The 27,449-nt window shown below is 53.8% G+C and overlaps 1 protein-coding gene across 2 annotated transcripts; it reads right to left on the minus strand.

Annotated features, from left to right (window-relative positions):
* Nucleotides 1-4,755: 4,755 nt before the first annotated feature.
* Nucleotides 4,756-27,106, minus strand: LOC122468899 (myosin-7). 2 transcript variants are annotated; one of them, XM_043555825.1, is made up of 40 exons: nt 27,029-27,106; nt 25,577-25,630; nt 24,903-25,111; nt 24,466-24,609; nt 24,010-24,166; nt 23,802-23,829; nt 23,093-23,201; nt 22,917-23,009; nt 22,750-22,813; nt 22,327-22,425; nt 21,989-22,092; nt 21,203-21,341; nt 20,982-21,100; nt 20,719-20,868; nt 20,284-20,454; nt 19,392-19,701; nt 19,040-19,107; nt 18,598-18,685; nt 17,582-17,699; nt 17,313-17,436; nt 16,911-17,047; nt 16,414-16,669; nt 15,551-15,793; nt 15,225-15,401; nt 14,290-14,435; nt 13,088-13,178; nt 11,997-12,386; nt 11,656-11,782; nt 11,348-11,466; nt 10,224-10,420; nt 9,460-9,643; nt 9,114-9,279; nt 8,853-8,977; nt 7,948-8,256; nt 7,523-7,726; nt 7,274-7,399; nt 6,797-7,072; nt 5,745-5,840; nt 5,487-5,621; nt 4,756-4,892 (listed from the first exon to the last, which is right to left on the minus strand). In XM_043555825.1, the coding sequence occupies exons 3-40, from the start codon at nt 25,101-25,103 to the stop codon at nt 4,875-4,877; spliced, it is 5,808 nt and encodes a 1,935-aa protein (XP_043411760.1). In that variant the 5' UTR covers nt 25,104-25,111; nt 25,577-25,630; nt 27,029-27,106; the 3' UTR covers nt 4,756-4,874. The 2 variants fall into 2 exon arrangements, with proteins under 2 accessions (XP_043411760.1, XP_043411761.1); XM_043555826.1 differs by having other exon boundaries at nt 24,903-25,127; nt 27,029-27,067.
* Between the last annotated feature and the right edge of the window lie 343 nt (nt 27,107-27,449).

The raw sequence follows: 27,449 nt of genomic DNA on the forward strand, positions 1-27,449 counted from the left end.
CCCAAAGAGCCAAAGAGCAGGACAGACCGAAGTGGGGAGTTAGGGAGATAGAAGAGGCAGCGATGCAGGAAAGAAAGGACACAGTTTTAGTGAAAGTGCCAGGGATGGAGGATGAATCAGACTTGGAAACAAAGAGAGATAAGGAGATGAGAACACACAGACAGGAAGAAAAGACAAAGGGGACAGACAAAGAAGGACCATAGTGACAAGTATTGACAAAGAGGAAGGACAAAATAAAAGCCATCCAAGGAGGGATCAGGATGAAGACAGAGCATGGAGAATATGGAAAGTAGATAACAGAAGCAGGGAAAGAAATGCAGGTCAGAGGGGAAAAGAGGTTTTGGGCTTTTCCCTTGGAACCTCCCCTCAGTCTGTGGGAACTCCCAGGGGTTGGAGTGAGGCAGTTCTAGCAGAACCCTTGGGCCTCTGACCAACCTGCACCCCACTCCCTGAGGAGGCAGAGTCCCTCAAGGTGGGGGGAGCTCTGAGGGTTGACCACGAAGGCCCCCAAAGAGCCTCTTACCTGGTTCAGAGGAGTAGGTCTGTCTGTCCTCGGGAGCCATCTCCTTTATACCCCGCTGCCCCCACCCCTTGCCTAAATTTGGAGTCCTTCCGGAGGGACCCTCCCTCCCACCTCTCTCGCCTTCCAGCTCCTCCTCTCTTGATCCCTTGGCTCTGGAGGTGACAGGAGGACAGCAGGGCCTCTAGATTTGCCCATGAAAGGTCTGTCGCCCTAGCCCCTCTGGCTCCAGGGCCTTTTTTTAGTCCTTGGGCACATTCCTTCCCTCCAAAGAACTGATGGGCAGATAGCAGGAAGACAGGACTTTCTCACACAACCGCCCCTGCCCGCCAGGCCCTTACCTTGGTTATTTTTAACCTGAAGAGTGAGTTGAGCACACTGGGCAAGACTCACCTTCTCCTGCAGGCCAGATGCTTGTCCCCTGCCCCCCAGACGTGGGCTCCCCTCCCTCCTACCCATTTCCACCCTGGCCTGTCCTCACACAGCCCCGGGCTAGGAGTATCTCCCCACCCTCTCTGACCTACAGTCCCACAGTGCCAGGGGCTGGGAGCTGGAGCCATGATGCCCAAGAAAAGGAATCTGCTGCCCAGCTCCACGACTCAGTTTCCTTTTATCAGGAAACAAACGTCTGTGCTGCTCTTTCTCTGCACAAATGCAGTACCTGGTTTCCTTCTGTTCCTCAAGTCTCCAGGCAGGTGTCCTCCTGGAGACTTGAGGCTGTACTGCTTTGGGGACACATCTGAAGCTGCCCAGCCCCTCCCCTGATGCTTCTGATATGGTGGCCACCAGCTATCCTCTCAAAGAAGAAGGAATTTTCCCACGCCACCATAGCAGATTTGCACTCAGATCTACAGTCCAGTACCCTCACACATTCACTTGACCACCACACACCCATGTGCATTCTTAGCCACACACATGCAGATTTTTCACATTTTACATGCTTATGATCGCAGATTTTCCTACTTGCTGTTGTGCACACCAACACACACATTTGCACACCCACATTCACACGCAGAAGTTTTACCCTCCACTGCCACCCTCTGGTCCTGGTGTGGGGCAGGGAGGGAGTGGGGAGAGACAGGAGGCATTAATCCCAGCGCCTGAGGGAGGAGGGGTGGGGGTGGGGGGCTGCTCCCTTCCGCCTTTCTGGGCTGCCAGAGGGTGCAGGTGCTGCTGAGGCTGGCTGGGGCGCCTGGCAGGCCCAGGGATTTACACCAGCTGGGCCCCAGGCTCTACATTCCAGGGGGTGGGGGTGGTGGTGGGGGGGCTGGTGGGGGGCTCTGTAGTCTGTCCTCCTCTCCCCAGGGAGAATTCTGGTGTCCCCTCCCAACTGTCCTGGGGCTCATACTCACAATGCCCTTCTTTGTGGGCATCCCAAATCCCAGGCCCTCAAGGGCCCCCACCCTGTCCTCCAGTGATGCCCCCTCTCAGAGGCAGTAGGTGTCAGGTCTTCAGCAGGCCGTGCCTGTTATGATTAAGTGGACATTGTGTTCAGGAAACAAAGCCAGACTCCCCTGCTCTGGCTTTCCCCCACACCCTCACATGCAGGAACACTCTCCCAGCTCCCCCCTCCCACCCCATCCACTGTCACCTCTCAATATAGCTCTAGAGTGTGGAGGTGGGTAGGACAGACAAGGGTCAGTTTCTCCGGGTAGGAGAGGTGTCCATTGAATATTTGGTTTCTCCTGCGAGATCCACAACTCCCTAGGACCCTCCACTGCCCCCATTATTAGACTCAGGGATACACACCCATCTCCATAGGACTTATACCCTATACCTAGTGTCCTTGGGAGTGACCTAAGTCAACTCCACATACACATCTCCTGCAGGTACATACACCAAAATGTTACCCCCAAGGGACGCAGGCCACCTGTTCCCAGCTCTAGGTCACTTGAGGCCCCAGTGTGCAAGCTGGGGGGTTAGCCCAATGCGTCACTGCCTGGTTCCCACTGCCCTGGGGATGTGATAAGGGACTAAGAACACCAGGTCAGGCTGGGTCAGGTCCAGCTGACAAAGACTAGGCTTTGTCCTCAGGGAACCCTGTGTCCTGAGCAGGCCAGACTCAGTAGAGGTGATGGGTGAAGGGTAGGCTGACAGCGCCCACTGTCTCCAATGGAAGGAGGAAGAGGGAAGAGGTTAAGTTGATTCCAGGGCTCTGCCCCCCTGTCTGGTCCATTTGCCCTCCTCTTCCTTCCTGATAGGTCCCCACCTAGCCCCAGGCTCTCACATCCATCCCTGTGCTCCATCCTCCCTCATCTGCCTCCTACAGAGCTCTTCATTGTGCTGGAAGTCCTGGAGCACAAGGGCATGCGATGGAGGCTCCTGCCACAGGTGAGGGACACCGGGTCACCTCCCTGTGCCTGGCTCCTTGGATCTCCGTCTGTCTCTGTCTGACCTCCCTTTCCCTCTGCCTGGTTCCCTGTGTCAAAGTTGGACCTGGCCTCCGGTTCTCCCTGGCGCCAGGTTTCTGCCCAACTTGGAGTCTGCCAGGCCTGCATTTCCAAGAGTCTCTGCTTTCTCTCAGCTCGACCTCCACTCACCCTCTGCCTGTCTCTTCTCTGCTTCCACGTCTCACTCCAAGGTCTTTGTCCACCCCTCTCTAATGTCACTATTCCTGGCCTTGCTGATTTACCTCACATCTGAAGGTGACCCGGATTTCTTCCCTTGCTCAGTGTCACCTCCCTCAGCTCTTGCAGCATCTGTCTTCAAGGCCCACCCTGCCCTTCTGCTCTCCCACCCATCAGCCCCCTCCTCCTCTCTCTCCTCCTACTGCTGGCTGCCAGGCTCTGCTGCTGTCCGCCATGTGGTCTCCACTGTGTCTCCAGCCTCTCTTCTCTGCTCTGGGAGCTTATGTCCTCAGGGTGTCCCTGCATCTCCCTTTTCTCTACCAATCTTCTCATTGTTCCCAGGTGGTCCTAGGGCAGGTGAATGGAGGGGGCCTCAAGGAGAAGGGTGGGAACCCGTGAAGGCCTCCTCACTACTTGTATTTTTTCTTTGTTGGTTCCCCTGGTCCTCTGCCCCCTCGATTTCTTGAGTCTCCCCACTCTCTCTGATGTCTGTCACCCTCCTCAGTTCTTTCCTTTTTCCTTCCCTATCCCCTTTCTCCCTGCTTCCCTGTCCTCCTATTCTCTGATTCTTCCTGGGGTAGGCCTTCTTTCTGGCTGCTCAGAGTAGGGGTGACCAGGAGCCTGGCTGGGATGGCTGTGTGGTAAGGTGCAGGAGATTCAGTCCAGGGCTAGCCAGGCCTTCTGGGGTTCCCAGTGGGTGGCTGACTGCCCCATTCCTTGCAAGATGCTGTGACCCATAGGCCCAGGCCTTCTCTAAGCAGCCCAGGTGTGGCAGTGACTCCAGGGGGCCAGGCTTGTTTAGTTGGGGAGAGGCTTGCTCCTTTCTCCACTCCCGAGCCCTCTGGCCGCCCACCCTCCCCTCCCCAGAGTCCTGCTCACTTGGGACTCTCCTCTCCACAGTCCCTTATTTGTCTGCCTCCCCTCCATATGGCTGGCCATAAATGGGCCAAAGATCCTCCATCTTCCAGCAAGCAAGGTGAAGAGGATCTTGGGAAAGGAAGATACAGCAAGAAGAAGTGAAGGAAAAGAAAGAAGTGCTGTGGAGAGAGGGGGATAGGAGGAAGATAAGAGGAGGAGAGGAGGAGAGGAGGGTGGGCCCAGGATACAGTTCTGACTGTGATGAGGAAGGCGCCCTGGCCTTAGGTTGCTTAGAGACAGAAGTGGCTGCATCTGTAAGGATGATGGGCTACAGCCATGAGTCCGTGTGCCCTCTCAGAGACCTGCTGTAGACTGGGACTTAGAAGTCACTACCCCACACATCAGAGGGTACCCCTACACACTAAACCTCCTCCTGGAGGCTCAGGCCTGGTGCTGTTAGGGGTGGTGGGGGGTAGTGTCAATCAGCTGGGATATAAGTCCATAGCTGATGGGCTCTGCCTGCTGTAGGCAAGACTTAAAGGTTTTCCTAAATTTCCCTTAACCCTGAGGGTCTCTGGGCCAGGGAGAGGACTGGGAGGAGAGGTGTCATCTGCTGAGAAGGAGGCAAAGGGGAGCGTCTGGGTCAGTCCTGCACCAAGGATGCTCAGAGACTCACAGTTTTCCAGGAAGGCCTCCTTGGGCTGTGTATAAAGCCGCCCCTCCTCTCCTGGATTTCCACCCCCCATCCCCCTGACCCCGTTCATGTCCCCATGGCTGGCAGGCTTTGAAGAAGAGTCTGAAGGCAAGATATTGGCTTCAAAGAAAATAGCTTTATTCTGCTTCATCCAAAGGGGCTGCTATATAGACTCTGGAACTGGGGGCTTCATCAGCACCCTCGGGACTGGGCAGATCAAGAAGATGTGGCAAAGCTATTCCTCATTCAAGCCCTTGTGAAAGGAAACAAAGTCCAAATTAGCTATGGGGAGGTGGGGGTTGGGCAGGAATGGGCACAGAAAACAAAGGGGAGACGGGGCACCTGATGGGGTGGAGGACTGCTGTGGGCCTGAGGGAGGCCCCTATGTGAGGGATGTGTCTTAAGGGCTGGTGTGGAGGAGTGAGGGCTGGAGGGCAGTGCTCTGAGAGGCCAGAGGGAATAAGCCTGGGCAAGGACAAAGGGGTCTTCTGGGATATCCATTTTAGGACTGAGTTACAAGGCTGTAGGCCTAAACTAGGTGGAAAACAAGAGGAGGCCAGCAGTTGAATTGAGACATAGACACAGTGGGTATATACAAATTGGCACCTACTAGGGTTGCTGACCACCTTAGGGCTGGGATTCACAAAATCATTGAAAGTTGGAGTTGGAAGAATCTTAGAAATCACAGAGGATGGCATTACCTCACTCTCTGTGGCTTCATGGTTCAGTTGTGGGGAATGAATGAAAAGGAAGCATCCCTGATGTGAGGGGGCTCTGTCTGGGGGACGCTGATGTTGGCAGGTGTGCTGACATGCGGTGACTAGTGGGGCCCAGAGGAGGGACCCACCTTGGTGCCGATGTCGCGGCTCTTGGCCCGCAGCTTGTTGACCTGGGACTCGGCGATGTCCGCCCGCTCCTCTGCCTCATCCAGCTCGTGCTGCACCTTGCGGAACTTGGACAGGTTGGTGTTGGCCTGTTCCTCCTGCAGGGGGGTTTGAAGGGGGGGAGGATGAGGTGAGGGGAGGCCAGAGATTCTTTCAGCCTCCCAGCCTGGAGGACTGGCTCAGCAATGTTCCTCCCTCAGGCCCCTAGTAGAGCTACTCACCGCCTCCTCGGCCTGGCGCTTGTAGGCCTTGACCTTCAGCTGCAACTTGTCCACCAGGTCCTGTAGCCTCAGGAGGTTCTTCCTGTCCTCCTCCGTCTGGGGGTCGGGGGGGCAGGGTTAGGAGTGAGGAGGGCACACTCATTGGAGGCAGTGCACCCCTCTCCCGCCGTGGTCGTTACCCTGAATGTAGCATCCTCACCCGATTCTACGTTCTGATCCCCAACAAACACTTGCACTCTCCTTATAATTTTTATGGTAAAAAATTATTTAATTTAATAATTAAATTTAAAAAGTAACTAATTAAATTAAAATATTAAATAATTAAATTAAATTAAATTAATTAAATTATTTTTAAAATAATTTTTTCACCATAAAAATTATAATTTTTTAATGGTTTGTGCCAGGAGAGCATCTAGGGAGCTGCTGGGACTCCTGAAATTGTGCACAAGCTCATGTGTGTGCACTGTTCTGAGGAGCAGGCCCTTAGGGGTCCTGGGGCCCCGTGGAGAAAAACTCTCCTGCTTTAGAACCCAGCATGACGTGTGTATAGAGAGATGGTAACTTTTTGGATTAGACCAAAAACAAAATCTAATTAGGAGTCTGATTCTAGAAAACATAATGGAAAGGTAAAGTCTATATCTCTATAGGTAAACAAAAAATTCTGAGGTTTGTTGAATGACTTTGGTGTATTTTTGGTGTATTTTGGTGGTCATGGCACCCAACCGGAATTTAGCAACATATTTGCTTTCTGGTAATCTGCATTGGGTGAGCTCTGTCTGGAGCTCTCAGTGTTGTCCCCAGGGGACAGGTGGAGGGTGAAGGTTGGAGGTAGAGCTCCTAGGCCAGGGGGCTCAGAGGCTGAACTCTAGCCAGGGGACAGTTCGGGTAGAAGACAGCTAGGCAGGGTGGAAATGGGGCAGCCAGGGGCTGCATTCCCACTCCTTGTCCTGGAGGAGGCTACGAGAGAGCACTTCATCCCTCGTGGTGGTGTGTCCCTGGCTTCAGGTCACGGTGCAGAGGGTCCAGCTGCAGAGCAGCCCCCACGCCCGCACCTGGTAGGTCAGCTCCTTGATGCGGCGCTCACTCTTCCTCATGCCCTTGACCGACTCTGCGTTGCGCTTCTGCTCGGCCTCCAGCTCATTCTCCAGCTCCCGCACCCGGGCCTCCAGCTTCTGCAGCTGCTTCTTGCCACCCTTGAGGGCGATCTGCTCGGCCTCATCCAGCCTGTGCTGCAGGTCCTTGATGGTCTGCTCCATGTTCTTCTTCATGCGCTCCAGGTGGGCGCTGGTGTCCTGCTCCTTCTTCAGCTCCTCTGCCATCATGGCAGCCTGGGGACGGGAGACACGTGTAAAAGAACAGAGGCCCGGGGCCTCTTGTCCCTTGAGGATCACTTTTCCCATCGTGGCATTTGTTTCCCAAGGCCCTCAGACTCACGCAGCTACAGAGTCAACTTGCCACGGCACAGTGGCCTGGCCTGGACCCAGGGCCCCATGTCTTTAGCGGGGGCAGGAAGGGGAGCAGTCACTCACATCCGTGATGGCCTTCTTGGCCTTCTCCTCGGCGTTCCTGCACTCCTGCACGGCCTCCTCCACTTCAGTCTGAAGCTGGGACAGGTCTGCATCCATCTTCTTCTTCTGGTTGATGAGGCTGGTGTTCTGAGGACCAAGGTGGGCAGAGCATGAGAAGTACTGAGCATTCATGGGTGGCTTCCAAACCTCACGTGCTGAAGTCCGGCCAGCCCGTGCTTCCCTCCAGGAATGCCCAGGAGAGTTGCTCACCTGGGAGTGCAGCAGCTGCACCCGCTCGCTGGTCTCGATCAGCTCCTGCTCCGCCAGCTTCCGAGACCGCTCGGTCTGCTCCACCACGGCCCGCAGCTCCTCCAGCTCAGCCTGCAGCAGGTTGTTACGCCGCTCCACAATGGCGATATTCTCCTTCAGGTCGTCGTTGGCACGGACCGCGTCGTCCAGCTGGATCTGGGTGTCCTGCAGATCAGGAGGGTGGGCATGAGAGAGCGGCTGGCCTCTGGGCCCATTGGAAGGCTGTTACACTAGGATGGATGCCGGTGCGGAGCCCAATGTGGTGGGTCAGGAGGGCCTGTGAGATGTCTCTGCAGTGGCCAGGGAACATCACCACCAACTTGGCCACATGGAGGCCAGTCTGTCTCTGAGTAAGGTGACTTCCTGCATCAGGAGTCTCCATGTACCTTCAACAAGCTCTGGAGACCCTTGACTTGCTTCTGGGCCTCAGCGGCCATGCGATTGGCATGGCTCAGCTGGATCTCCATCTCATTGAGGTCGCCCTCCATCTTCTTCTTCACCCGCAGGGCCTCGTTGCGGCTGCGTGTCTCTGCATCCAGGGAGGTCTGCAGCGAGTCCACCACCCGCAGGTGGTTGCGCTTGGCCTGCTCCATCTCCTCGTCCTTCTCTGCCAGCTTCCGCTCGATCTCTGCCTTGATCTGGTTGAACTCCAGCTGGGCCCGGAGGATCTTGCCCTCCTCATGCTCCAGGGAGGCCTGGGAGAGGGTGGGGAGAGAGGGTCCAAGGCAAACAGTCAGGGACAGGGCCATAGGCAGGGGTCTGTCCATGAATCATGGATACAAAGTAAGTTCAAGAGTGGTATTAAGTGGTTAAGTCAAAGAAGCAGAAGGAGGGAGAAGAAAAGCGAATTTAAAAGAAAAAAAAAAAGGCCTAAGAGAAGGTGATTCAGACCCTCACAGAGGAGAGCGAGCTGTGAAGACAAAGAGGAAAATGAAAGGAAAGGTGTTGCCAAGGAAACCGGCCGCAATCAGGCTCAGAATGTAAAAAAATGCTGAAGTGGAAGGCAGAGGCGGAAAGGAGAGGGGAGTGGAAATGGGAAATCTTGACTAAGATGTAATGGGTAAAATGTTTGTGTGAAGGAACAGAGTGACCTGTCCATTCACTCATTCATTCATTCATTCATTCATTCCACAATGTTTGTTGAGTGGCTGTTATGTACCAGGCACTGTTCTAGGCTCTAAGGATGGAACAGTGAACAAAACAGACAACAGGGAGATGAGAACAGTGACCACAGCCTAGGGCTCGGCTCCCCCCCGCCCCCAACCCCGTGCCACCTGGCACACACACACACCTCAGCCTCTTCCAGGGCTGACTGCAGCTCTAGCTTCTCAGCTTCCAGCTGCTTGCGGACTTTCTCCAGCTCATGGATGGTTTTTCCACTGGAACCCAGCTGCTCAGTGAGGTCGGAGATCTCCTCTGTGGAAGGAACGGGGCCACTCAGCTGGGGGCTGCTGTGGTCCAAAATGTGGAGCACACATCTTGGAGCCCCTGGGTGGCACCACATGTGGACACTACCCCCCGCCCCTCCGTGGTCTCTCAGGCCCTAGCGCACCCTGAAGGTTCTTGTTCTCCCGCTTGAAGGTCTCCAGATGCTCCAGGGACTCCTCGTAGGCATTCTTGAGCTTGAAGAGCTCTGTGCTGAGAGAGCGCGCCTCCTTCTGCGAGGACTCCAGCTCTGACTGCGACTCCTCATACTTCTGCTTCCACTCAGCCAGGATCTGCGGGGACCTGGCTCACTGCGTGGCCCCCAGCCCCGCCCCAGCCCCACTCCAGGGCCTGCCCAGGTCCCTGGGCTGGGCTCAGCCTCCTCCCCTGCCCTCAAGGAGGAGGTCCCAGTCTTCACGGTGACGTTGGCCTCCCTGCTCCTCCCCTGGCTGCGGCCCCCAGCTCGGGCCCACCTTGTCAAAATTCCTCTGCTTCTTGTCCAGGGCTGCGGCGGCTGCATTGGAGCGCTCCACATCCACCATCAGGTCCTCGATCTCATTCTGCAGTCGGTGCTTGGTCTTCTCCAGGGATGAGCACTTGGCGTTGACGGCCTCCACGGCCTCCTCGGCGTCCTGCAGCCGCTGGGCCAGCTTCTTCCTGCCCGGGGCAGTGGGGGTGTGGCAGATGGGAGAGGGTGGGGAAGATGGAGGGTATAGATTTGGACAAGGGGAAACAACGTGAGTGTTCTAGAAAACAATCCTTGAAAATTCAGAAGCATTGTTGGAAAAGCTGAGGACAGGCCCCAGGAGGCTGAGAGGCGGGCAGGCAGAGGGTCTTGGTGGCAGGTTGTGAAGACCCACAGACACCAAGAGGGCCCTCCAGATGGTCTCCCCTGACCCTGGGCCAGCCTCTATGCTGTAGACATGGAGGACGCATGGGCTACTACAACACCCACCCCCCCGCATCCCCCATCCCACCACAGCACCCTGCCCCAGGTGGGAGCACTCTGCCCTCAGACAAACCTTTTGTTCGTCTTATATTCGGATGAGAAACATAACGCGAGCAAAAAGCTTCCCTGAGAGGAGAAAGAAGTGGGGGGCCCCCAGACAGAGTTCTCCTGTGTTGTCAAAACCTGGCCAAACGTCTATCCCAAGGTGCAGAATCTTCCCAGGTCTGGGCAGGGTTGTGTCCTGCCTGCAGAGGGGCCTCAGTGAGAGGCAGGCCACCCGGGACTCACTTGGCTTCTTCAAGCTCCTCTGTCCTCTGGATGGCATCTGTCTCATACTTCGTCCTCCACTGGGCCACCTCCGAGTTGGCCTTGGACAGGACGCGCTGCAACTCAGCCTTGGCCTCCGTCTCCTCCTCGTACTGCTCCCGCAGCAGGTCACAGTCGTGTCGGGCTGACTGCAGTGCGTGGGCCAGGGCATTCTTCGCCTGGGGAGGGGTGGGCACCGGAAGGTGGGCTCAGCTTTCTCCAAAGTACAACCCCAGACAGCGCCCACATGCTTACCTAGTTTCTCCATCCTCCCCGGGACCTCACCTATTTCTAAATCCCCCATGGGCCTGGAAAAGTCTACTGAGGACGAATAACAAAGCGTGTCCATATAGTATTGTACAGTTCACACAATGTGTCATGCCCACCACTCCTTGCTCTTCACTGCAGCAGGCATTATTGACCTCGTCCTCATTTATGGGGGCTCAAAGAGGTTAGGTGGTTCCCCCAAGATTACCAAGCTCTAAGGGACAGGTCACGATGGAAGCCCTGGTCTTTTTAAAAAAGTCATATTCTCCCCCACCCCTTTTCTTTAAATTTTTAAAAAAAATGTTTATTTTTGAGAGAGAGACAGAGCTGGAGAGGGGCAGAGAGAGAGGGAGACACAGAATCTGAAGTAGGTTCTAGGCTCTGAGCTGTCAGCACAGAGACTGACATGGGGCTCAAACCCACAAACCACAAGGTTGTGACCTGAGCTGAAGTCAGGCACTTAACCAACTGAGCCACCCAGGTGCCCCTAGTTTCTTTCTCTAGTTTTCAGATTGCCCTCCTAATCCCAAGACCTATTTGTACTGTTCCTTCATCCCATACTTGTGCCCAGCCAAGACAATCATTCCTCCCTAGTTTATTTCCTCTTCTCTGCCTCACTTTCCCCAACCCAGGCATCCTTATCCCATGCCCCTCTTCCTCCAGAGATGGCAACAGAAAGGCAGAGGGCCTCAGCCTGGGCAATAGATTTAGGAAGCATGTATTAGGCTCTGGGCTATTATTCCTTTTGGAAAATGGGAGAACAGTGAAAAACAGCAAGCCTCATTCTTGGGACCTGCTTGCTCCCTGCCTGGACCTAGTGGCCTGAGTCTCTGCCTCACCTTAACTTCCTCCTCCAGCTGCCTCTTGAGGTCCTCCAGCTGCTGGGTGTAGGTGAGCTTGCCTCGGGTCAGCTGGGAGATCAGTGCCTCCTTCTCATCCAGCTGCCGAGACAGCTCACCTGGAGAAGAACCCAGGCACACTCAACTCCGGAAGGTCAGTCACCTCTCTCCCCAACCCTTCCCTTAACTGTTAGGCCCCACTCTTTGGAGGTGTGTGTGTGTGTGTGTGTGTGTGTATGTGTACACGTATGTGAGTGTCTCCCTAAGGCTGGGTGGCTTAGAAATGGGGGAGGTGGAGGGGGACTTACCATTCTCAGTCTGTAGCTTGGCCCGCTGGCTGGTGAGGTCGTTGACAGAACGCTGGGTCTCCTCGGCCTTGCTTCGGTGCTCATTCATCTGGTCTTCCAGGGTCCGGCACATCTTCTCCAGGTTAGCCTGAGGGAGGAAGGGGAGTGGATACGGTGGACGAAGGGTTGTAAGGGGTGCATGTACAGAAGTGAAGAGGAGAGGCATGGTAGGGAGAGGATGGGAGAACAGGGTGGAAGAAGAGAGGTGGGAAACTGGACCATCAGAGAAGAGAGGAGACATGCACAGAAAGTGAAGGTGGGTGGAGGGAATTGGGTGCAAGGAGGGTGAGCGGGCAGCCCACCTTGGCCTTGATGATCTGCTCCATGTTGGAGGTGACATCATCCAGCTCCAGCTTGAACTCGCTCTTCTCCTTCTCCAGCTTCTGCTTCACACGCTGCAGGTTGTCGATCTGCTCGCCCAGCTCGGCCACGCTGTCGGCGTGCTTCTTGCGCAGGGCCGCCGCCGTGGCCTCGTGCTGCAGCGTGGCCTCCTCCAGGTCCCGTCTCATCTTCTGGAACTCGGCCTCGCGCTTCTTGTTCATCTCGATCTGCACGGACGTGGCCCCACCGGCCTCTTCCAGCCGCTCGCTGATCTCTTCCAGCTCCCGGGACAGGTCTGAGCGCAGCTTCTCCACTTTGGCCCTGGCGGTGCGCTCAGCCTCCAGCTCCTCCTCCAGCTCCTCGATGCGAGCCTGGGCCGGGACACAGAAAGCTCAGACCCACCGCCTTCAGACCCCACCCCAGGGCTCCAGAACATTCCTGGCCTGTCTGGAATAGCAAGTCAGTTCAGTTTTATCAGCAGAGAGGTGGAAATAAAAGATTTAGGGAAGATGTTTTGGCTGCTGAGCTAGCCCTCCTTCAGTCCCGAACATTATACATTGTCTGTTGGAAGGACAGGGGGTTGAAGCTCACACTTTAAGAGGGACAAAGAGACTTATGTTCTAGGGATATTTTAAGCAGTTTAGGAGCAAAACTATCAAAAACTTAGAATGAGAGAGCCATGTTTATCTAAAGACCTAACATGGTGTCTTCTCTAGGGTAAGAATAGAAGTCAAAGATTGTCAGGGTTAAAGGGACTTAAAAGCCATTGGTAACAGGGGAGACACAGAGACTCAGAGATCTGGAGTGGGCTCCCCGCGGTCACCAGCTAAGCCAGAGTTGAGACAGGAAGCCAGGATTTCTGCCTCCTACACCTGTGACCTTTTCAAGGTCTCTTCCTATGTCATCCCAGCCCCTCCAAGGGGTGCTTCATGGGTGTGCTGGGGTAGCTCAGCATCTCCCCTCATGGACACATAGCAAGTGCCTGTAATGCTGGGGAGGACATCCTGGAGGAGGGGGTCGAGGAGGCTGACAGCCAGCCCAGGGACTCCAGTCTAGGCATCCCACACCTCACCTGAAGCTCTTTGAGCTTCTTCTGCAACTGGCTGCCGAGGGCCTGCTCATCCTCAATCCTGGCATTGAGGGCATTCAGTTCAAAGTCCTTCCTGTAGAGAAGCGGGGAGGGTAAGGTGAGGAAGGTTGGTTGGGCACCTGGAGGGCCCACCAGTGGTTGGAAATGGTAATACAAAAAATGAAGAGCAGGATTTCACTAGAAAAATAGCGTCTGGGGCTGATGTAGAGTCCCTGAAAATGTAACACATGCTGAAGGGCTGAAGTCCAACAAGAAATGTAATTGGCAGAGCACCGCAGGTGGAGTGACAAGACCTGGGCTCTGTGGGACTTCCTCTCTGTGGTTCTGTAGAATGAGGCATTGGATGAGATGGTTTCAAAGGCCCCTTTTTGCTCTGATGGCCTTTAATTCTGTTACTGTTACTTTAGACCCTTTGGTTAACCTTTCTGAACCTTCATTTCTGCTTTGGTAAAGTGGGCCTCAAAATACCATTCTTAGAAGGTGGTTTGAGGGTCCATGGGATGATATAGTCATTAGTTCATTCAACAAATGCTGCATCTGGAGAAGTGTAAAGATTCCTGAACAGAAGCAAGCCCAATGAGGATATAATCATGATAACTCTCAGAGCCTTTCGAAATCCTGACCCTAAAGCACCATAAGATCCTTGATTGTCCAAATACATCCTGCAGGTTCAGTTTCCCAAGTGTGGAAAGTGGATCTATACATTTTGGTAGAATTTGCAATAAGGATTGGATCCACAAGTTCATAGGACCCTGCACTGCTCAAGTGTGGCAGCTGACCCGTTTCTCTGTGGTCCTCCAGGTTCTCTGTGAAGGACCTGAAAAGCCTTTCCTGAGAGGCTTTTGTGTGGAACCTGCCTCAGTGTTAAGCAACTGGTCTCCAAAGAGACTTGTGTGAAAAAGGAGGTGAGCTGTTATTTTCCATCTCTTCACTCCCCAACAGGAAGAAAAGGTTTGAGGGATCCAAGTTCAAGTTTTTGCCAGGGGGGACTGCGGGGCCTGGCTACATGTGTCTGGGGGAGGAAGGCCCTCTTCCTGGAGGCCTCTGCCCACAGTTTTGTAGCCACTGATGGAGGCTGCGTGGGGTTCTGAGGGCGGGTGTCTTGGGGCAGCATGTACTGTCATGGGCAGAACAGTCCGCTGAGCTGAGGGGGAGGAAGGGCACCAGGGAGGGGAGCACGCTACTTTTTCAGCCGCTCGTCCAGCTGCTGCTTGTCGTTCTCCAGGTCCATGATGCTCTCCTGGGTCAGCTTCAGGTCGCCCTCCAGCTTCCGCTTTGCTCGCTCCAGGTCCATGCGCACCTTCTTCTCCTGCTCCAGGGACCCCTCCAGCTGGTGGAGAGAAGGACCAGTGTGCCCCGTAAGACCAATCATCCTGATTTGGTGATTTGGAAGCTCAGTCACTCCAGGGTTAGGGAATCCTAAGAAATGTCCAGGACTCGGAAAAGCTTCCCCAGAGTGGGCGAGAGGACTGGGAGAGTGCCTGGTATAGAGGGATGCTCAGTAACCATTTGATAAATGATTTAATGAATGGCTGTGTGCTGAAACCCCAAAGCTGCCTTCATTCATTCAGCATCCCGTGAGCTTCTGCAGACCTGTGCTAGGCACTTTAGACACAACCCTGAATAAATCCAAGTTCTACCTAAAGGCAGCTTTTGGTCTTAGGGCTGAGACAGATACTTCAGTAATGATAACATGGGGTGATAAGTGATCCCATGGACATATGCACAGAGAACTATCTGCAAAACAATGATCACTGAGGACCAGATCCTGCCTAAAATATTAGAGGTCCAAAGATCCTCCTTGAGGAGTCTCACAAATTTCCCAAAGAAATGTATCATGTTTTTATGTGATATCTCTCTAATCCTATGCTTGAAGGTAGAGATATAAAGGCTTGACCCTAAATCGAGAAAAGGAAGCCCATCTCTACTGTTGATCATATCAGTAGGATGAAATGGATAACTCATAATTGATCACCCTTCCCCTTTGCTATTCCCCAGCTCCTTTTTAGAAAGTTATCAGGGGAGGGAATACTCTCCAATCCCATCCTTCTAAACATACACACACAAATACACATGGACATGGACATGGTATATCTAGGCCCTGTGACAATCTACTTACATCGTCCACCTGCTGCTCCAGCTTGACTTTGGCCTTGGTCAGGGTGTTGACCTTGTCCTCCTCGGCCTGAAGGTCATCTAGGGCTTGCTGGTGGGCCTCCTGCAGAGCCTTCTTTTCCTTGGTCAGCTTGGCGATGATCTCATCTAGCCCAGCCATTTCCTCTGTCAGGTTCTTCACCTGCCAACCAAGACCCCCATCCCCTTTAGGGTCACAGGTCACCAGCCTGGAGATGTCTATGGGGATGTCCAATGCCAAGGACCAGGACCACCTTGTGGTTTGGGAATCCTGAGGAGACCTGGGCTGGAGCCAGAAGAAGCTGCCCTCACCTTGTTCTCTGTTGCATGCTTCTCCTTCTCCACCTTGGCCAGTGTCAGCTCCAGGTCATCAATGTCCCTTTTGAGCTCAGAGCACTCATCTTCCAGCTTGCGCTTCTTGGCAGTGAGCTCTGCATTCATCTCCTCCTCGTCCTCCAGCCTCTCTGTCATCTCCTTCACCTTGGCCTCCAGCTGGATCTTGTTCTTGATCAGCTGGTCACAGCGTTCCTCTGCATCAGCCAGGTTGTCTTGTTCCTGAGGACAAGGCACAGAGGGGAAGCTGGTCAGTGGGTGGGGTGGCTGCCCCAACAGATGCAGGGAGGGAGAGGCTCAGCCTTCACTGTAGGAGGGGAGCTCCAGGATATCCAGCTGAGAGAAACCTCAGAAGAATGAGGAAGGGAAGAATTTCAGGACAATATGATGGGAACATTGGGGGATGGAAGTAGAGAGGAAGGGAATCAGAAGTCTCTTTAGTTGGCCTTCTTCCTCTGGTCTACTCCACTGAAGGGAAGACACTACATTTGCTGATGCCAGCACTTCACATATTTACAACCTAGTGAGATGGGCAGCTTTATCCCCCATCCAGAGATGAGATCATTGAGACTCAAAGGTAACATGTGGTTTGCTCAGGGTCAAAAAATTATTAAGCTGTGGATCCAGGCTGAATCCAGGTGGAAAGTCTGTTTTTAAAAGGTAGTTCTTTTCCCCTTCCCATTCATTCTCTGGAGGGACCTCCTTGGAGGTGTTTGAAGTATTGACCCTAGAATCCTGTGCCTATGAGAGGAGAAGGTGAGCCCCAGGCGGGGAAGTACAGGGTGTGTGGAAGATGTTGGCTGAGCAGGGCAGGCAAGCTAGCAAAGCCCCAGGAGCCTCACCGCCTGCACTTGGAGCTGGAGGTCATTCTTCTCCTGCAGCAGGGACACCATCTTCTCCTCCAGTTCCTTGCGGCGAGCCTCTGACTTCTCCAGCGCCTCTTTGATGCGCGCAAACTCCTCCTTCATGGTGGCCATCTCCTTCTCTGTCTCTGCGCTCTTCAGCAGTGGCTTGATCTTGAAGTAGAGCTTCATCCAGGGCCAGTTCTTGACCCCCATGAAGGCCCGAATGTTCCACTGGATTATCAGCAGGGAGTCTCTGCAGGGGCCCAGCAAGGGGTGGTGAGAGAGTCCCCTCTCTCCTTCCTGTCCTAAGGCCCTGACTCCTAAGTAATGGCCCTTCCTTCCTCTATGCCGCTCTGGCTGTGAAGCCCACCCTGGGTCTGTAGGAGCCCCTCCTGCTGGTCTGCTTGCTTGAAATTTCAGTGAGCTTTCTCCTGACACTGCCCCTGAACCAGCCTGGCCTTAGATGGTCAGGAGCCTCCTTCTGAAGCTCTCACCTGCGTTCCAGCAGCTTCTTGTACTCCATTCTGGAGAGCACACCCCGGGACTGGGCCTGGATGCGGGTGATGATGCGGCTCAGCCTCTCGTCACGCATCTCCTCCAGCAGCCCCAGTAGCCCAGCCTTGAAGAACACCTGTGGGCGAGGGGTGGGTGGGCCAGGAGGGGAAAGAAGAGAGGGTTCTTTTAAGGAGGGTGACACCCTAGGAAAGAACTGGAGGGGAGAGGTCAATGGCAGCTAGAGCTGGGATGGGGGTGGTGCTGGAGGGTTCACAGGGAAGGAAGCATGCTGTTCAGAGATGGTCCTAAGATGATTGGTCAAAGGGAAGGAGGTACAAGGTGAGAAGCCAAAGGACGAGAGAAGTCTTTCTGTAACCAGCTTGTCTCCTCCCTTCCCTTACCTTGGTATGGCCGAACTTGTACTGATTGTGGTCAATGTCTAGGGAGCCCAGCAGCTTCTCTGCCCCTTTCCTGCTGTCAATGAATTGGCCCTCAGGGATGGCCGCTGGATTCAGGATGCGATACCTGGAGAGGGAGGTGCCCAGAGTCACCCACATTCTGTGCTGACCTGCTCTGCCCACAGTATTCAGGGCCACCTGTGAACTCCCCTCCCCACCAGGTCTGCCCAGGCTCCCCCTGTTTCCTGAGCTCCAGGAGACCCTGTACCCACCTCTGCCTGAAGTCCCCGTAGAGGATGCGGTTGGGGAAGCCCTTCCTGCAGATGCGGATGCCCTCCAGCACACCGTTACAGCGCAGCTGGTGCATGACCAGGGGGTTGTCTATCACTCCTGCAGCAGGAGATGGGGGGAGGAAGGTGTAGGGAGAGTACTGGACCAAGCCAGAAGTTCTGGGCTCTGATCCTCGCTCTGTCACTCACTAGTCCGTAACTTTAGCAAGTCATTTAATAATGGAAAGTGGTCTTTTTTTTTTTTCATTTTGTTCGTAGCTATACTCTTTTTTTTATTAACAAATTTTTTAAATGTTTTGTTTATTTTTGAGAGAGAGAGAGAAAGACAGAGTGTAAGCAGGAGAGGGGCAGAGAGAGAGGGAGACACAGAATCTGAAGCAGGCTCCAGGCTCTGAGCTGTCAGCACAGAGCCTGATATGGGGCTCCAACTCACAGACCACAAGGTCATGACCTAAGCCGAAGTCAGATGCTTAGCCGACTGCTTAACCAGGCGCCCCTTCCTAGCTATACTCTTAAGAGTAACCAAAAGACTTTCACATTCTGTATTTTATATTGTGTTTATTATCATAGGTGGTAGCCAGGGCAAATATATCCCATTTTCTAGAGAAGGAATTAATCCCAGAGGAGTTAAGCCCAGAGAGTTTAAGAGACTTCACCAAGGTCACTAAGCTGACCAGAGCAGAGTTAGCCAAGCCTTGAATCCAGGCCCCTGAGACTCCAACTCCTAATCAGTCAAAAAAGGGTAAGCAATCTCTAAATGTCTCACTGGGGGGCTGCATGACATGAGGCGATGCCCATTTAAGTGCATTACATGGCCCCCGAATCACACTGCAAATGCAAGGAAATGGGGGTGGGTGGGAGTAGTCTACTATCTCATAGGGGATGGGAGGAGAGTGTCATTTGGAAACCACCATTGTGGGGGATTAGGAGATGGCTTAGGAGGCCCTGTCCCCGGGGCCTGGGGCATGTGGCCAGCAGTGGCAAGTTCTGGGGCTCACCTGGAGACTTTGTCTCATTGGGAATGATGCAACGCACGAAGTGGGGATGTGTAGAGCGCAAGTTGGTCATCAGCTTGTTCAGATTTTCCTGTGGCCCAAAGTGCAGGAGGGAAAAGTAATGCAAGTGAAGGAGAGGGATGTAGGGAAGGGAGAGGAGAGGAAGGAAGGGAAAGAAAGACGGAGAGAATGAAGAAATGCTGGGGAAGACATGGAGGAGGGTACAGCCCGAGACCAGAGGGAAAGGGAGATATTGAGATGGGAGAAGAGGAGAGGAGAGGGCAGCCCACAAAGGGGGAGAGAATGGAGAGAAAGAAAGACAAAGAAGGAAAGGGGTCACAAGGGAAGGAGGAGACAGGGGAGTCAGGGATGGAAAGGCAGGAAGGAGCAGGGCTGGTGGGTGCTGGGGAGCCTAGCTGGCTGGGGGCTGGGCTCACAGACTCACCCTGTGCAGAGCTGACACAGTCTGAAAGGATGAGCCTTTCTTGGCTTTGCCTTTGCCTTTATCAACAGCTGTGGAAGGAGAGTCAAAGAAAGGGGCCTGAGTGGGCATGTGGGAGGCCAGAGTTGGGGGGTGGACAATCACAGGCTCTCTTTATGTCTTTGCAAGCATTTGGCCACGAGGTGAGGGTCTTCACTATGGGGGCCTCTGCCTCTCCACCCCCATTCTATCTCACTGATCCTGTATCCCTTGGGGGCAAACCTGACACAAAAGTGGTGGAATGTGCAATGAACCTGTCTCAGAACCAGGTAAGAAATGCTGCTTTGTAGTCCCCAGAGTCCCAGTCTCTACTTACGTGCATCAGCGCCCGCATAGTTGGCAAACAGGTTACTGAGCATCTTGAGGGAGGACTTCTGGTACAAGGCCACCACCGTCTCGTTGAGTGGGTCTTTGTTCTTCTGCAGCCAGCCCAGGATGTTGTAGTCCACGGTGCCAGCGTAATGGATCAGGGAGAAGTGGGCTTCCGGCTTCCCCTTAATGTTGCGTGGCTTCTGGAAGTTGTTGGACTTGCCCAGGTGGTTGTCATACAGCTTGGCCTTGAAGGTCATATCAGTGGCCTTGGGGAACATGCATTCCTCCTCCAGGATGGACATGATGCCCATGGGCTGAGGGTCGAGGGGAAAACATCGTTGAGCATGCTTCATGCAGATGCAGATGGATCCTACTCTAAGGTCAATATTTGTTTATGGTGATGCCTCTTTTGGGTGTTAAGGTATCAGGTTCAGCTTTCAGTACAGTTATTTACAAACTTGCACCTGTTCAAGCTTTCCCAAGGTGGAAGACTTTGTGTGATTTCAGAGGGACATTTGTGAAAGTCTGGGAATGTGGATACTCTAGGTGCTTTACACACCACTGCATTGCCCAGATCCCTAAGATGTTGGGGTTGAAAACAGATACATTGTTTTTCCCTGCCCCATGCTCAAACCAGGTTAAACCAGGGCTTTTAAACATACTGATATGAGAGGCTTTCCTGGAGCTGCCTGTCCTCCCTGTGTCCATTCTCAAGCCCCTGGGACCTCAGCTCTCCTGTGCCATCCTGTCCTGGGTGGTCAGGACAACACAGGACTCTGGAAACTAGGGCTTGGGATCGAGATCATGTTCCCCAGCAGAGAGAGGGGCTGCCATTTTGTCTGGGGCATTCATGTAGGGCGTGAGTGGGTAGTTTAGGCAGCAGGTGGAGGCAGCACCTTCTCGATGAGGTCGATGCAGGCCTGCAGGTCCATGCCAAAGTCGATGAACTCCCACTCGATGCCTTCCTTCTTGTACTCCTCCTGCTCCAGCACGAACATGTGGTGGTTGAAGAACTGCTGCAGCTTCTCGTTGGTGAAGTTGATGCACAGCTGCTCAAAGCTGTTGAACTGCGGGGGGCAGGGGTGGAGCGGGTCAGGCAGGCAGGGGTCTGAGAGGACAGTGGGGTCAGCCCAAGCCTGTGCCCCAGCCCAGTTAGGAGTGTGGCCGGACCCCTCCTCTGTCAGGCCAGGGAGAGGGAGCCCCCACTGGAAGACAGGACGATGTGTTTATCACCGCTGAGCCCCACCGCCTTTCCCACTCCTGGCCATGATGGTCACAGGTGCGAATGAGTGAGTTACTGTTCCCCCCACACCCAGGCTCCCCCAACTCACATCGAAGATCTCGAAGCCGGCGATGTCCAGGACCCCTATGAAGTATTGGCGTGGCTGCTTGGTCTCCAGGGTGGCATTGATCCGTGTCACCATCCAGTTGAACATCTTCTCGTACACTGCCTTGGCCAGTGCCCCGGTGGCATATGCCACCTGGAAGGTAAGGGAGAGACCCAGATGAGCAGAGTTAGTGGGGACAGTGAATTCCAAAGCCCCCAGTGCAGCATGCCAGCACCCTCCCCATTTATCTCCTAAAGATGACCCACCTGCTGGACATTCTGCCCCTTGGTGACATATTCATTGCCCACTTTCACTCGAGGGTGGCACAGCCCCTTGAGCAGGTCAGCTGAGTTGAGCCCCATGAGGTAGGCAGATTTGTCAGCCTCTGAAAGGAGAGGGCAGGCAGCCAAGTTGGTAAAGGGTTGACTCCTCTACAGATGTGGCCCTCAGTGACTCCACAGCTGCCCTCCAGCATCCAGACTCCTACCTTCAGTGCCGTCTGGCTCAGCCTGCTCCTCTCGCTGCTTCTGTTTGAACTTCATGTTTCCAAAGTGCATGATGGCACCCGTCAGCTTGTACATGGAGTTCTTCTCCTCTGAAGTGAAGCCCAGCACATCAAAGGCATTCTGTAGGCAAATCCCATATTGGTGGACCCCGGAATAGGAAGTATGGTACGTAAATGAGATCCTGCTTCAGTTGGAGACAGAACTTCTTTCCTGAATCCTTGTGGCTTCTGATACTCCCATACCCGGTAGGAAACTCCAACACCAAGATGGGCAGTACAAGAGCAAGATGGTGTGCATACTGCCCCAGATCTGGCATCTGTGGTCACAACTGTCCTCTGGAGCTGCCTTGTTTACCCACTCATGATTTCTACTTTTGTCCTTCATCTGGGCCCTATACTTGCTTCCCTGCTGGAACCATTTATACCTATCTCTGGTCTTTACCTAACAGCCTGCCCCAGCCCCATGGTGACTGCATGACCTACCCCTCTTCCCTGGGTGATGCCTTGCTTCTTGTCTTGTCTGCTTCTCTGTCTCATGGTGTTCAGCCCTTTTTTGCTTGAACATCAAATACTGGCCACCACTGTCTCATCACACCTATTTCCCAACACATAGTGGTCATAATGCTTGTTCTGCCCCATGGGGAGGGCCATACCACTTTGAATAAGAGATAGACAGTGTCTCAGCTCTCCTACTGAGCCATTGAACTGGCCTCATTTACCCCTCACTGCCTGTCCCCTCACCTCTCAACCAGGTTCTCACACACTTACATCAGTGGCCATGAGCTCTTCAGCGTCATCAATGGAGGCCACCGTGGTCTCTCCTTGGGAGATGAATGCATAATCATAGGGGTTGTTGGTGATCAGCAGCATGTCTGGGAAGAAAATATGTGGTTAGGATGAGGCACAACCCCCTGGGTCTCGCTGGGGCTGCCTACCACAGCACAGGACTCGCAGGAAAGCACATTACAAGGCTTAATGTGGTCCCACATCCCACAGAACTGAATACAGCAGTGCCATAAACCCAGGGCACGCAAGCAAGCAGCCTCAAGCAGAGGGGACCAGGTTGCCATGGAGATAGTTGGTCTCGGTTGGTAGCTCTGACTCACCCAGCAGCTCGGGCTTTTTGTTAGACAGGATTTGGTAGAAAATGTGATAGTCTCTCTCCGCTTTCAACTGGAAAATAACTCTGGATTTTTCCAGAAGATCTGTGAACAGTAATGGGAGAAAAAAGAGAAATGTTGGGATTTAGGTGCAAGGAAATAGAGGGAAATGAATGATAAGCATAGCAAGTAAAAGGCAGAGGGAAAGGGAGAGACAAAGAGAGAGGTTCCCATACAGACATGCAGAGACAGAGGTGGAGAAAGACCAGAGGGAGTCTCAGAGAGAGACAAATATATAGACCTAGAAACACAAAAGAGACAGAGACAGAAAGGCAGACAGACAGAGAGAGGAGAGAGACAGGTTGGGATCATGATGACTTAGAATGAGGGTGAGCTCAAGCTGAGTCCTAGCAGATTCATGGCACTCACAGGTCTCTATGTCTGCAGACGCCAACTTTCCGGTTGCCCCAAAATGGATTCGAATGAATTTCCCCTAGAGAGATGGAGGAGAGTGGTGATGAGTGGAGGCCAGGCTCATGTTTGACACCATCCCTTCACCAGCCCAAGTCCCAAACCCAAGGTCAGGGACCACTCACAAAGCGGGAGGAGTTGTCATTCCGGACTGTCTTGGCATTGCCAAAGGCCTCTAGGGCAGGATTGGCCTGGATGATCTGGTCCTCCAGAGTGCCCTGCAGAGGTCAGGAAGGATGGCTGGTGAGAGGTCTCCCCTTCCCTTTTTGCAGTGCAGGCCCGTGGAGGACAACAGGCCTACCTTCCCTGGGGTCTGCTCCTTCTTGCTGCGATCCCCAATGGCGGCAATAACAGCGAAGTACTGGATGACCCTCTTGGTGTTGACAGTCTTTCCTGCCCCAGATTCCCCACTGTCGGGAGAGGCAGGGGCTCATTAGGCAATGAACAGATACTGCTTGAGACAAACAGGCCTCAAGTCAGGAGAGAATGTCTGGTCTTACTCGACAGTGGGAGCCCTGAAGCAGGAGCTTCCGGGTAACATGCATCCCAAGCACACAGCTGTACTCTGACACGCATGGTGTCAGGGAGAGCACCAGGAAGGATGACAGGAAAATGCCGGGTTTGCTGGTCTTAGATAGGCAAGTTCAACATGAGGCAATGGGCTTGGGCCATTTTGGAAAAGAATGGGGGGCAGTGGGCATGGCAGAATGGGGAAAGATGAAAGAAAGTGTGGAGGGGAAGAAGATACGGTGACGCTGGGCTTATGGATAAGAGAGCCATGAGTTGGAGGAGAGAGAGTGAAGGGAAGGAGAGAGAAAAACTGCCACAGGAGTGGGAAGCAGAAAGGAAGCAGGGGAGCAAAGGCAAAAGTAAAAGTCACTGGAGAAAGAAGAGCTGGCATGAAGGTAGAGGGAAAAGAGAATGGCGGGTCCTTGATGGGATCTGGGGTCCCTGATGGGGGCTGGGGTCAGGGAGGTTCTGGAAGGGACCAGGGTAGGAGGTACACTCACGTGATCAGGATGGACTGGTTTTCTCTGTCTGTTGGAAGAAAGTGGGGAGGAAAAATCAGGAGCCACACAGGATGCTTTTGCCTGGCATCCACCCACCCTACCACCCCACCTCCCTGCCTCTCTCCAGGCATCTCCCAGTGGCCCAAACCAATAGGCCCATTCCTTCCCATGGGGTTCCCCAGAAAACCCTCCAGTCAAGGCCTGTCACCTGTCAGCATGTACTGATAGGCGTTGTCAGAGATGGAGAAGATGTGGGGCGGCGCCTCGCTCCTCTTCTTGCCCCGGTAGGCAGCCACCACCTCTGCATTGTATACCGGCAGCCATTTGTAGGGATTGACGGTGACACAGAAGAGGCCCGAGTAGGTCTAGGGTAGAAAAGGAGGGTTGAGTTTTTGGCGATGAAGAGGGGAGGATGGCAGATTTCAGAGTTAGAGAACCATTCCAGGAGGGGAAGAGGAGAAAGGAAAATCTATGAAAGCACTAAATCTGAGTAATCCCAGCCTGGGGGGGGGGGGGGTATTAGAACTGAACCAGGGAGGCAGGGGCCCAGATAGAGTGCTGTAATGGCTGCACACAAAGAACAGAAACCTGGGGTTCCAGGAGGCAGGCCTGTGCAGACCAGGAAGCTACTAGATTCAGAGGATGTCCTGGAGGGCGCACTCACGTAGATCATCCAAGAGGCATAGCGCTCCTTGAGGTTGTAGAGCACGGCAGGTTCGTGCAGGAAGGTCAGCATGGCCATGTCCTCGATCTTGTCAAACTTGGGTGGGTTCTGCTGCATCACCTGGTCTTCCTTCACGGTCACCGTCTGCAACAGTCCACATGCAGGCCGTACGGTCAGCCCTCCCTCCTCCCAGAAAGGAGTCAGGTGAGTTCTAGGACAGTGGTGTTCAAGAGAGAAGCACCAGTGATCATAGAGAAGACAGACAGGATGTTGGGAAGGAGAAGGGCTATTTGGCAGGTGTGGATCCCTGCCCAGAGGAAGGGGAAATCGGACTGTCCTCAGGTCTGCATGGGGTGGGTCCTGGTGGCAACCCTCTCTGTGTACCCCAGCTATGGGAGGAGTCCAGGAGGGCCACTCATACCAGCCCTGCTGCCCACCTTGCCATGCTCAGTCTCAGCAGTGACTTTGCCACCCTCTCGAGACACAATTTTGGCCTTGACGAACTCCTCTTTGTCATCAGGCACGAAGACATCCTTCTTGAGGTCAAAAGGTCGGGTCTGGGCTTCCAGCCGCTCCTTCTCTGACTTTCGCAGGAAGGGGGCGGCGGCCCCAAAGGCGGCCATCTCCGCATCCACCATGGCTGTGCCTGCAGTGGGTGGGAGCTGGAGAAGATGCTGGCTGCCCTCCTGTCCGCCCACCCTCCACTTCCTTCCCTGGGTTATCTGTTTCAGTGGGAGCCCCAGAGCCTAGCACCGTACTCATGAGTCAGGGGGGTCACTGTGAGTCCCTGGTTCCCTGAGCTTATCCTTCAACCATGTAATAACCTAGGAAACCTGTCAGGCAGAAAGGGAGGCTAACTTTTGTTCAGCTTGGGGCTCTCCTAGAGGAGGGAGGAGCGTTCTGGGCTTCTCATGGGAGCAGAAAGTTAACTCCATCCATCTCTTATCCTTGTCCCTCCTTGGCACCTCCTCTCTAGTCACAGGCAAGGAGCTCTTGGTTACCAAGACATACACCCCAAGGCAAGGCCAAAACAGAGTCCCATGCCTGGCTTTGGGGCTGTCATGGCCAATCTTCCCAGATTCCCCCACATTCCATCTTCCGCTTTCCTTACCTTGGTTTCTCGAATGTGTGTACTAGATGAAAGGGGCTCAAGCCTGCAGGGGACCTGGAAAGAGGGAAGGCTGTGTCTGGGCCATCTCCCTGCTGCTCTCTGGCTCTGCCCCTCAGCACCTGCCCCTCCCCTAGGTCTGAAAACAGGTGGGGAGTGGTGGCCAGCTTCTCTGGTCCTGTCCTCTGTCTGGCTTTCCAAACACTGTTGCCCTTTCTCCTGGGCAATAGTTCTGACAGTTTCCTGATGTCCATTCATCCTCCTCCCAGCTGGAGATGGTCTTTCCCTTGCCTATACTCATCTAGTGAAACTTGCCTTCTTTGAGCCACCTGAGAAACAACTAATGCTCGCATCTGTTCAGTCCTTTACAGTCTACAAAGCATTTTTATGCACACTCTATTACTCAGTCTTCACCCTGTTCTACAGATGAAGAAAGCAAGGTTAAGGGGCTTTCTTGTCAAAGAACACACAACTATTTAGTGGTGGAGCCAGGCCTTTAGCCCCATGTCTCATGACTAAATCTAGTTCTCTTCCATTCTGTTCCCATTTGATTGTCAGTCTTGGTAGACCCTCTCAGAGAGGAGACCCTTGTGGGCATCCTCTCATAGGCACACCCATCACACAGCCAAATGCTCTCCATATGTCCTCTGATGAACACATATGCCCACTGCTCACACACATGCCTCATACAGACACGCTTCCTTCCTCTACCTCGGCACATACTTCCCTCCCACTGTGCCATCATGCCTGGGCAACAGACACACATGTTAAGTATGTGTCCAGTATAAATAAGCCCATATCACTGTACATTCTCAAGTATACAAACACTTGGGTCAGGCACACCACACGCCTGTGAGCTCCTTTTGCAGGGTGTACACATGCTGTAGCAGTCTCGACTTCTGAATGTGCACACAAGCACCTCCATGTGCATGGATATAGGTAGTCACTCATTACGGACCCCGTAGAACTAGCTTTGAAGCATATGTGCTTCCTCAGTAATTCTTCTCTGCCATCCTCTTCTCCCTCCCCTCAAATGGACCAGCTATCCTCAGGCGTGATCATAAACATGTCTCCCACTTGACATTTTTGTATCTTAATTAGGCAGTAAGGTACATACCCTCCCTCACCATGCATTGAGACTGCATGCTTGTACACAAAACATGCACGCACGCGCACACACACACACACACACACACGCGCGCGTGCACACCTCTAATGCATAATGCATTCTGGTCCCATATGTTCAGATATAGACATCCACACACACTCCCAACACATGAGCCCTCCCACTCCCAGGGCACCTACACTCATGTTTAGACCTGCACATGTGTGCTCAATGATCAGACCTGTACTCTGCATGAAGCCCTGCATGCAGCTTGCTGTTCCTAGAGGAGCCCCTTCCTGAAACTGGGGCCCCCTTATCCCAGAGGAAGGCCTCTTGCTTGGCGCTCCTACCTGAGAGCAGCAAGGAAAGACAGAGCACAGGGGAGAGCCGTGGAGCTTGACCTGGTCAGGGGCTGTATATATCAGGCAGCAGGCACCCCCACCCCCACCTGCACCCAGTCCCTAGCCGGATTTAGAAAGGGCTGTTGTCACTAGAAGCATTTCCCCCAGGCTCCCCCCCTTTCCCCAAAGTGCTCTCCCCACCCCCACCCCCCCAGCTAGGAAACAATTGGAAGTGGTCGTCATTGTTATGGCATGGAGTGTACAGGGTCTGAGTTCCAGGGGGCGGGGATGGCTCAAAGTGCAGCCAAAATATCTCCCAGGCCAGGCTTCACATTCCATAGCTGGCAGGAGAGGGGACTGGTCAGACCACCATGACCTCAGGCAGGCAGGGCCCTGGCCCTCCCCCAGGGCTCTCCTGGCCTCTGACACT

Source organism: Prionailurus bengalensis, chromosome B3 (assembly GCF_016509475.1).
Source record: "Prionailurus bengalensis isolate Pbe53 chromosome B3, Fcat_Pben_1.1_paternal_pri, whole genome shotgun sequence".
NCBI lineage: Eukaryota > Metazoa > Chordata > Mammalia > Carnivora > Felidae > Prionailurus > Prionailurus bengalensis.

Excerpts from the sequence above, each read along its gene's own strand:
- LOC122468899 (XM_043555825.1), bottom strand. The coding sequence starts at position 25,103 with ATGGTGGATGCGGAGATGGCCGCCTTTGGGGCCGCCGCCCCCTTCCTG. Across the intron at positions 12,387-13,087 it reads AGAAGCTCAAAGAGCTTCAG|GCTCGCATCGAGGAGCTGGA; the intron begins GTGAGGTGTGGG and ends GTCCCGGCCCAG. Across the intron at positions 8,257-8,852 it reads CAGCCCTGGAAGAGGCTGAG|GCCTCCCTGGAGCATGAGGA; the intron begins GTGTGTGTGTGT and ends ACCCTCTCCCAG.